At 46.0% G+C, this 10,778-nt stretch overlaps 1 protein-coding gene across 1 annotated transcript; it reads right to left on the bottom strand.

The window, feature by feature from the left end:
• Positions 1–4,235: 4,235 nt before the first annotated feature.
• On the bottom strand, positions 4,236–10,159 carry LOC104405513 (protein SCO1 homolog, mitochondrial; the record flags this gene model as incomplete). Its single annotated transcript, XM_010014245.1, has 4 exons — positions 4,236–4,578; positions 8,818–8,933; positions 9,047–9,139; positions 9,962–10,159. Coding segments are annotated over 4 exons (536 nt in total), but the record flags the coding sequence as incomplete, so codon positions are not given.
• Between the last annotated feature and the right edge of the window lie 619 nt (positions 10,160–10,778).

Raw genomic sequence — 10,778 nt, 5'->3', positions numbered from 1 at the left:
TGGAGGCAGTAGGTAAATTCAGCACTGTGGGAAATACCTGCCCTGGAATTGTCCTGCTCAGTCCCTCCAGGGCACAGCAGGCTGCTCTGGTTGGGGACAGTGATTAAAGACACTTCCATCACTCAAATATATGACAGAACTGCATCCAAAGCACTGTGTGAACACGTATGACCCAGGCAGTCCTCACCACCCAAGTGCAAGGTACAGGCTGAAGCAAGAGATAGGCTCCAAAAGCACGTGATCCCATAGAAGTCCAGAGGAGGCCATAAGGATGATCAGGGCCTGAAGCACCTCCTGTATGGAGGCAGGCTGAGAACATTGGGGTTGTTCAGCCTGGAGAAGAGGAGCTGAGTGGAGACCTCAGAGCAGCTTCCACTGTCTGAAGGGGGCTACAAGGATGCTGGAGAGGGACCTTTATCGGGGACTGCAGTGATAGGACAAGGGATGATGGGTTCAAACTAAAACAGAGGAAGATCAGGTTAGATATAAGGAAGAAGTTCTTTACTGCAAGGGTGCTGAGGTGCTGGAACAGGGTGCCGAAACACTCCATCCCTGACGGTGTTCAAGGTCAGGTTGAACAGAGCCTTGGGTGACATGGTCTAGGGTAAGGCGTCCCTGCCCATGGCAGGGGGGTGGAACTAGATGATCTTAAGGTCCTTTCCAACCCTAACTATTTTATGGTTCTATGATTCTATGCTGGGGCACAGCTCAAGCTCAATACAAGTGACGAGCAGAGATGCTCAGCACCTCCTGATCAAAGCAAGCTGCTTTGAAATGAACACTGAAGAGCAGGCACTAAGCAGATCAGGCCTGGGAGCCACGTCCTCGCCTGCTCTGGGCACAGGAAAGCTCTGGGGAGCAGATAAATTCCTATGTCACAGGGCATTTGAGCCAAGGCAATTCTCCTCAAGATCCAAACTGGATTTGGACTGAGCTCTTTGGCTATCATAGCAGTCCAAAGAGTATTTTCACATTGGCAGTACACATGTGACAGAGTATGGAAAAACAAAGCCTAATCTGGATTTTGCCCTGATAACTGTGGACTGATGCCCAGCCTGGCTCCCACATCCGCTCAAGACACACCAGCTCATATAAGGGGCAGTTTTCCTGAGAGGTTTCTTTTTTAAGTGCAGAAGAAAAATGCTCAATAAAGAGGAGGAAAAAAACACTTCAATGTGTTTGAGCACATAAAAAAAAAAGGTGACTGGGAACAGTCAGTGTGGATTTATGAGCATCCTGACTGCCTTTTATGATAAAGCGACCAGACTGGAGGATGTGGAGGGAGCGGTGAATGCTGTCCAACCTCAGCTCCCAAACTTACCTGCCACAATGTCTTGTGTCCAAGCTAGTTTATGACCTGGATGGCTGGGCAACTGACCTCTAGGTCATAGCTGCTATCCAGAGGGACCTAGACAGGCTGGAGGGATGGGCTGACAGGAACCTTCTGAAGTTCAACAAGTCCTGCACCCAGTAAGGAAAACGACCCTGCAAAATCCCACGCTGGGAACTGACTGGCCAGGGGCAGTCTGGGGAGAAGAATCCAAGGTCAAGATGGTCAGAGGTCTGGAGCCAGCCATCGTGTACAGCATGAGGAGAGGCTGATGGACCAGGGCTTGTTCAGCCTGGGAAGGAGAAGGCTGCAGAAGGATGTAACAGCAGACTTCCAATGCCTATGAAGAGGCTATCATGAAGATGGAGTCAGGCTTCTCACCCTGGTGCACGGTGAGAGAACAAGAGTTAAAATGGCAGATGAAATCTGAATGGTGCTGAAAATTTGCTCTAGTAAGAAACATGTTTTACCACCTAGAGAAGTTGTGCCGGCTCCATCCTTGGAGGTTTCCAAGCCTTAGCTGTTTAAAACCTTGAGCAACCTGCTCTGAACCTCCTGCTCCTGCTTTGAGCAGGAGGTTGGACTAGAGACCTCCTGGGGCTCCTTCCTTCCCATCCAAGTTATTCCATGATCTGGACTGCAAGTACATCAGGCTTTGCAGCCATTTAAAGCCGTGGTCTCCTTACTTCTCAGCTCCTGGCTCTGCCCATGCTGGTGGTGAGAGTATTCCTAAAACAGCCAACATCACCCATGCTGCTCAGCTCCTCCATGGGCTATGTGCGCAGCACACAAGGAATGCGCTGCCTTCCTTGGCTACACAAATGGAACCATCCCTCATTCCTCAGACACCCTGTCACTAGTCCCCAGCCTGGGATGGCATCACTTCTGCAGTCAGTGTTACAGACACAGCCACTTTGAAGAGATGCTGTTTGCCACCAGTAACAGGTGGGGTGCAGGCACACATCAGTGCTCCAGCAGCCATCTGTCTGGGGGGGACCCAGGGGGCCCCTTTTGCCTGTGGTGAGGTTCACCTTCACAGCACCAGACTTCAATTCCCTTCCCAAGTGAAAACTCTAGTGCCATGAAGTTTCCACAGGGACACTCAGGGAGCACAGCCACGAGCAAGGAACTCCATCATAAACCTTCCCGAGCAACCTCTTTGTGGGCTGGGCACAGGCTCTGGGCTACTGTGGTGAGTACAGGGGGCGTTTGCTCTGATACCGAACAAACACTGCCCATCAGTGACAGTCTCCAAGCACACCCCCCAACATACTCCCTTTCCCCCGCTGTATGTCTTCCCCTTGAACAGCTCTGCCTCCTTCTGGTGAGCATTCAGGACGCTCATCCTCGCTGCTCCTCAGCATGCAGGGAACAGAGCAGCGTTCCCTGCTGGCACTAAGGCCGGGCAGTGGAAGTCTGACAATTGCCTAAACAGGGGGGTAAATAATTTTTAAACAAAACCCTCTCCCACACATACCGCAATTCCAAAGCAAGTGGAAAGACCGAGGGAAAAGAGATGGGCAGAGTCAATTTGAGAGGCAGAAAGAAGCGGGACATGAGCTGCTTTAACTGCCAGGAGACAAAGCACAACTTCCTCAGCTGTTGAGTTGAATTCTAGTAAGACTTTTAAAACCTCACACTGTAAACTGATACAGAAAACTTCCTGTGATCCTTTAGAACAGAGAAAAAAAAAAAAAAAAAAACCAACAAAAAAAACCTTAAAACTATTCACTCTCTGGGGAAGGGCAGAGGGATGGGATTTGTCTTGGAATTTCAGGAATCTTCCTTCCTTGATAGAGCTTTATCAGAAGGGTGCAGTCTTAGACATACTCTATCAGAATAACCTTCTAAACATCTTCAGGAAGTCACCACAGCACAGGGCAGCTGATGTGGAGCTACACTACTTTATTTTGCTTTATAACTGCTCTGGAACAGGTTACACTTACCTTTATTCAGTATTTTGGAAAGATGGAAATGCCCCATAGGGGGAAATGGGGGAGAGATGAAGGGAGAGTTCTCTTCTAACCCCCACACTCAGAAAAATTGCAGTACCAGTGGCAACACTTGTGTTCAGTGTTAAGCACTCTGCCACCAAGAACATGTCTGGTTTGGTTCCTGTGGGCCATTCTCTGGGCTTCAGGTACCTTACAAAAGCACATTCATCTTATGGTTTACACTACCAGAGATAACCACTTCTTTCTAGTAAGAGATAAACGAGCAAGAATATGAAACTTCCCCAGTGTATAAAGTACTGATGGACCTAAGTCAAACCTAACTAAGAAAAAATAAATATATACTGCTATACAAAGCAATCTTTATTTTCAAATGCCACACTGCATCAAGTTGATCTGATTGACAGCCCTATGCATGGACAGACCCCTTCACCCTCCCCATTCCACTCTTCAGCATAGCACAATCAGGTTGACTATGCATCAAATGATTTAGGCCAGAAGGAAAATCAGATTTGCAAATTATTCCTCATTTCCTTACAAGTTAACAGTGTTCACCTGGGAAAAAAAATCAAGAAAAAGCCACTTCATATAAGCATTCAAACGAAAAAGATCCATTTAATTCAGCATTCAGTCAGGCACACTACAGGGCTGGTCCCATGCGTGGAAGCTCCTGATGCTTTCAGTGCTCTTCATCTTCTTGACCTCTTAACCATAAGTATTCTTAAGGCTCTTCTGCTTGTAATATTGTAACTGCCTTTCCCAGAAGGCAAAACAGTGCAGAAAAGAGGGTTCTCTGGCACATGTGGCTTTTCCTCAAGCAACTGTCCTCCTGCAGTGACTGTCCTTTGCTGAAGTCTTGCCAAGAGATACCAGTTAATTTTACCAGTGATAAATATTATTCCCACATGAGAAGTGCTTTCCATTTTCTGCTCCCAACAATGCTTCAGAGACATCCCAAATCTTGCTGCAAATCATATGCATAAGGAAGGCTCTATTGAGAGTTTTGATGATGGTATTTTATAGAAGTATGGTTGCCTTTCTTACCTGGAAGAAAGGAGGCATGTGATGCCAGGATGTCACACTTGCACACTTCTGCTTTAACTCCAATGCCCAATTCCAGCCAAACCTAGAGGTGACGTTCACATCATACTTTGAAGACCTTGTGTTTTAGGATTTGTATTTTCTCATGTGTGCAGCAATAGAAGCAGAAATCTCAGCACTCCTCTTATTCTGGCCATAATAGTCCACAAAGTCACCATCTGGCCCAAGGAGGTACATAATTATTGTGTGATCCACCTGCAAGAGAGCACAGTGTGGCTTGGTAAAAAAGATCACAGAATCATAAATCCCAGGTTGAAAGGAACCTCAAGGATCATCTGGTCCAAGCTTTCTTGGCAGACCATGATCTAGACAAGATGTCCCAGCACCCTGTCCAGCCAAATCTCAAGAGTGTCCACTGCTGGGGAATCCATCACTTCCCTGGGGAGATTATTCTAGTGGCTGATTGTTTTCATGGTGAAAATCTTTCCTGCTGGGTCCAGTGAGAATCTCCCAGGAGTAACCTGTACCCATCACCCCTCCTCTTCTCCATGCAACTCCTCAGAAAAAGGGAGTCTCGATCTTCTTTGGAGCCACCCATTCAATACTACAGCATCCTGCACATCTGTCAGTCATCAGCAACAGTGACCCTTTCAGCCTTTGTGTCCTGGGTTCAGCTGAACCCAGGACACTTTGCTTCAGCAGTCTGACATGACTTCTCACCAAGACGCTAAAGCATCACCTCCGTGTCTTCTTGTTTTACCCAAGAAGATAGAGAAAACTAGTTGCATACTCAGAATGTCTGAAGGAATACTTTCAAGGAATAGGAAATAGCTTCCTTCAGCTGCTGGCACCCTTCCTGCAGCACAGACAAGGCAAGGGCAATGTGTGGGCTAAAGGTCTTTCCCACTCGCTTTTTCCACTTTCCTTCTACTTCTCATGATGCTCCACGAAGCCCACAAGGCATTCCAAGCTCCTGCTGCTAATATGATGCAAACCCAATAGAAACAGAGGTGTTTCACTAAACCAAGCTCACTTGCAGTACAAGCAATGGGAGCAAGAGCATCCCTGCGATACAGGAGCTGCAGATAGAGGAGCTGGTGCAGAGGGCAACACGTGTGCTAGGCAGGGGCTCCCTCTAGTGTCCGCACTGAAATAACCTTAAAACATGTTCTAAGTAACAATTCCATGAATCATAGAATAGTTTGGGTTGGAAGGGACCTCCAAAGCTCCTCTAGTCCAACCCCTTGCACCGTAAATTTATTTTAAATGCCCCTGCAGGTACTGTCTGGTATCTTCATGAAAGAGGAGACTGAGATGAGCTCTTAGGCAGAAGTTCTTCCCTGTGAGGGTGCTGAGACACTGGCACAGGGTGCCCAGAGAAGCTGTGGCTGCCCCATCCCTGGCAGTGTTCAAGGCCAGGTTGGACACAGGGGCTTGGAGCAACCTGCTCTAGTGGAAGGTGTCCCTGCTCATGCAGGGGTTTGGAGCTGGATGAGCTTTAGGGTCCCTTCAACACAAACCAGTCTGGGATTCTGTGAAAGACAAAATACTGAAACTGGAGGCCATGAATCTGTGATTGCTCAAGTGACTACATCATCTCACTGCCACTGGAGAAGAAGCTCTGAAAAGTACTATGCACTGAGCGTGCAACTGTGTTTGAAATCAAATCAGATGAACATTTCCAGTACCACCTGCATTAAACTTGATGGCATTTGTCAGTGAAAAAACATTTCGCAAAATTATTTGAATTAAAACCTACTGCAATAAATTTTACTCTAGTTTAAAACTTTCAGTACCAGATCACAAAATCCAGGAGACAAATCTGAAACACAAGTCAGATCCTTCAACTGGCAGCTACCAAAAAAAGGTAGCCTGCTCAGAGCATTTTTACTCCCTGGCCTGTGGAAGATTAAATGCAGTGAGGCTGGAGTGCAGTTTGTGTGCACCAGTTTTCAAGCTCTGCCTGAAGCCTGCACTCTTCCCACTCTCTGCACATGAAAATCATCATTTGAGTTTCAATGCAGTCTTGTAAACCACCAAATAAAACAAGTACATTGGATATGCTGGTATTGAGAATGAGAAAATTGAGACTATTAAATAGGAACTAGTAGTGTTCAAGTAATACTTGTAAAATGCAAATACATGTTTAGAAAATACAGTTGGAAGTACTCATCTAGAGGCTCTTTTCAAGTCAAAACAAGCAGCACAGTTGAACTGGCTGTAGGGGACCTATTCCTCTTCCTACCTCCCAGCAGCTTGCAAGGAAAACAGAAGCTGCTCCGGCACAGCTGGCAGTGTTAGTCACCAACTGACAGGACAGGGACAATAAGGAAAAGGAAATACCTTATGGAAAAAAAAAAAAAAAATAAAAAAATGAGTGTAGTAATTACCTGACTAAGTCAGGCACAAAAGCAGCCTCAAGCTCCCCCTCCCAGGTCTGTTCTTGCTCTTTGTATTTTGTTACACAGCCCTGTGTCCTCTGGCCTTCCTGCCCTGAGCACACAGAGCTCTCTGCTTCTCAACACACAGAGCCTGACAACTCTTGAGGACACGCAGGTGATACTCTTTCTCCTTGGAACTACGGCTGGGGCTCCGAGGCTGCTCTCCTGCTCCCAGTTCTCTGGCCTTTCCTCCTTGCTGCCCTTCCCTTCTTTCAGGCTGCCAACCCTAGCACTGATCAGTCATCTTCTTCCTGGATCCCAAATCTCTTCTCCTACTTCATTCACATGTGTAGTCACATTCTCCAGTTCAGTTTCACTCTCCAGCCTCCCATGAAGCTGCTGTCATCTGTAGTTATTTGACCTGGCTGAACCCCTACACTTTCCCTTCACAGCCATGCCAGAATCCAAGTGTGGTTTCCTAGAATCCACGTGTGGTTTGCTTCCTAAGGAGCAGCACTCTTTCAGCTTTCCTGACCTCTTTTCATCATCCCTCCTCAACTTCAGTTCACTTAATGTCAGATTCTACTTATTATCTTCCCTCTCCTAAGCAGGCATCCTTTGCCAGTCCTGCTCCTATAACCTATTCTTGCATTTCCACTAGCCCCCTTTTATAAACCCAGTTTTTAAGCAGTACCTTCAGATTGATTTCAGATTGATGCTTTTCAGACTGACTGGAATTGGTGTTGAGTTTCCCCAGCAAGCTTCTCTCCTCCATTCAAATACAGTACCTTACACACAGACTTCTACAGCTATTGAGTTGCCACTAAGTGAAAACAGTTCATCTCTCACTTCACATCCCTTTTAATAACACATCACCAGTGTGATTCCACCTCCTCTTTACTGGTATCATATGCTACTCTTGATGGTTTTCTCTGTTTGTTCCAGCAACCTTTGTTCACATGGATAATCTGTTTTCTGCAGTCAGGTGGTTTTTAGAAACAGATTAAGAATAAACAATACTGGACTAGACCCAACCTCACCTGCCACAGCATCCTACCTGAAAAAGTGGCCAGATATGGTTGCTCTGAAGAAGAGCAGAAAATCAGCACCAAAAATATGTTTCCTCTATTACCTCCCAGTTTCCAAACATGTTTTAGCTCACAGGCTTCCTGAACTAGGCAACATGCCTGTGTACTTCATAATCCTCAACAGATTGGGTTTTCCACAGACTAACAACAAGTCTCCCTGTGAACTCCCGTAAACTTCTACCATTCCCCTCTGTAGCGAGGGATTCCAATTCTCACATGTCCAATGCAACAAGAACCACCAGCTTTCATTGGAACCTGGTTTTAGATCTCTGATGCCCTTAGTTCTTTGTAATGAAGAAAATAAAAAAGGTCATATAATATGCATCCTCCTTTATCATATCACTTTGTCATGGTTTAAGCATACACACTTGTACCTACTTTACTCTTCCAGTCTGCTCAGGATGTGGCAAGTCAGGAAGGCCTTGGCAGCAGCTCTGAGCCCTACAGCCAGTTCTATTCACACCCAGATTTTGACTAACCAGTTTAGCCTCACTTAAACCTCACTTTCCCCCTTCACACAATTACTTTATGTATTTTACTCCCATTAACATGCTCTGTCTTTGAGGTCATTTGATACAGGTGGAAGATCCCTATGGTATCTGCAGGCAGACTTTGCATCATCCAAGTCTGTTGTCAGGAATACCCTGCTCCTTGGTATCTGTTTGGCAGGATACGAGTGGTTTCTCCCTCTTCCTATTGCCTTAATTTCCTAGTTCCATTTTCACTTTGGAGCACGTAGGAAAATGGCCAGACAAAACCCCTACATGCCAGGCTTGCCATTTCATCTGCTATTCTATATGCAGGCCAGCGACTGTAAATTTTAGAACATGTTTCAGTGAGCCTGAGGTAAGAGGGCACTTTGATTCTGACTGAAACCTCTAAACTGCAGCTTAACATATCACTGCAACAGGGCTCTGTCATGTGCCACTTCAGCATAGATTGCAACAGCTGCCTTCTGATTTTAAAATCTATATGCTGCTCTTATACAAACTCTTTCATTAGGCAAATGCCCTACATTTACTTACTATGTAATCATTATCTTCATCTTTGGGACCTTCACTGTAATACACACGATAAGCTTTGGCCACTTGGTCAATCTGTGCCCTGGTACCAGTCAATCCAATCAGCTTTGGAGAAAATTCTAAATAGAAAGAAAGCATTTAGACATTTTAGCGAGCAGAATCCCAACAAGAGCCTCCTTTTCAGTGCTCTATGTTACATGCTGCAAGACATGGAGGAAGAAAACAGTAATACCTTTAATGTATTTGGCAATGGCTTCTTCACTGTCTCTCTCAGGATCAATGGTGATGAAGAGTGGAGTTAGATTAGGCAAAGATGGAATTCTATCTGTGACATTAACAACATTTCTCTTAGAAGAACAAAAATCATTTCTCATCTCCCTTCAAACAAGCTCACAGCCAAGCTACTGTAACACCTGAGCCCACCCTAAGTGACAAAAAAGGCCATTTTCTGCAGCTTAACATATGCAATTTGTGAATGAAATCCAAGGCTCTGTGCTTGTCCTGGGTGGAGGCTCTCAGCTGAAGCCCCTGCCCTGCTTAGGGGAGATAACAAACTGGCTCTGATGCAGAAAATGCCATGGCATGATGCATGTATCAAAGCACAATGGTCAGTACAAAGGGGGCCTGTGATGTTCCAGCCATACCTTTCACTGTACTTTCGTCACTTCAGTCTACCCTCCCACTTGCCTGGTTGCTATTATCCCTGCTCCATAACTCCTCAGGGCCTGCAGGCTGAGAAAAACCACCTCTATCCCTCAGCCTTCCCCAACCTCCATTCCACAGCACAGACATTCTCAAAAGAGACTCTGGGAGATTTAATCTCAGAGGTGAAAAACAACTCTAACACACCCCACAACTGCTGCTTGGCCACAATACAATGCAAAAGCACCATTTCCTTTAACCTGCCACCATCATGTTTTATTACCAAGAAGTCCCCTGTTGCAGGAAGATCAGTGCTGTCATGCTCTAAATAGCAGATCCTAGTCACAGGCAGATTGATCTATGTATCACTTAGCAATTAAGTCAACTACTGAGCAGTCAATGGCATTTTTTAAAAGATCATCACTTATTATCACTTGCAGTGTTTTACCACATTAAACCCAGACCTCCCATGAAGAGGACCACAATACCAACCAAATTCCCATACCAATTTCATCTACCACTTCAATCATTTTCTCCAGTTCATCTGGACAGATGTCAGGGCAGTGTGTGAAGCCAAAGTAGATCAGGACCCACTGGCCGATATAGTCCTTGCTGGTCTTGGGCTGTCCCTCATGACTGACGAGCGAGAAGGGCCCTCCAAGCAGTGGTTTCCCAATGCCTCTGTTTCTTTCCTTCTCCAAAGCTACAAAAAACAAGAGGGGATCAGACACATCCATGCCACAAACCACACTGCTTCCCAGGCAAGCCTTGGAAGCTGAAGAGCCTGGCAACCTCACAGAGTCACAGCCCACAGCATTGAAACATCATGCTCTACCAAAGCCCATCATGCAGAAGACCAATGTGGACAAGACTTCCCAAAAGCACTCTATTTTGGGCAAATATATCTCTAAACTCCTTTGAAACATAACCACAGAATGGTTTGTGTTGGAGGGGACCTTACAGCTCATCCAGCTCCAAACCCCTGCCACGGGCAGGGACACCTTCCACTAGAGCAGGTTGCTCCAAGCCCCTGTGTCCAACCTGGCCTTGAACACTGGCAGGGATGAGGCAGCCATGGCTTCTCTGGGCACCCTGTGCCAGTGCCTCAGCACTCTCACAGCAAAGAACTGCCTAAGAGCTCATCTCAACCTCCCCTTTGGCCATTTTAAATGGCCAGTTTAAAGCCATTCCCCCTTGCGCTATCACTACATGCCATATTGCCATCTGAGTGTATTTTTATATGAAGAAGAGAAAGTCAGGCACCCAGCACAGAGCGAAACAGAAAAATCAGCATCCTTTACAAACTGAACATATCTTAAAAG

Source organism: Nestor notabilis, unplaced genomic scaffold (genome assembly GCF_000696875.1).
Source record: "Nestor notabilis isolate BGI_N333 unplaced genomic scaffold, ASM69687v1 scaffold7315, whole genome shotgun sequence".
In the NCBI taxonomy this organism is placed as follows: Eukaryota; Metazoa; Chordata; class Aves; order Psittaciformes; family Psittacidae; genus Nestor; species Nestor notabilis.
This window is presented reverse-complemented; position numbering and strand designations above follow the sequence as displayed.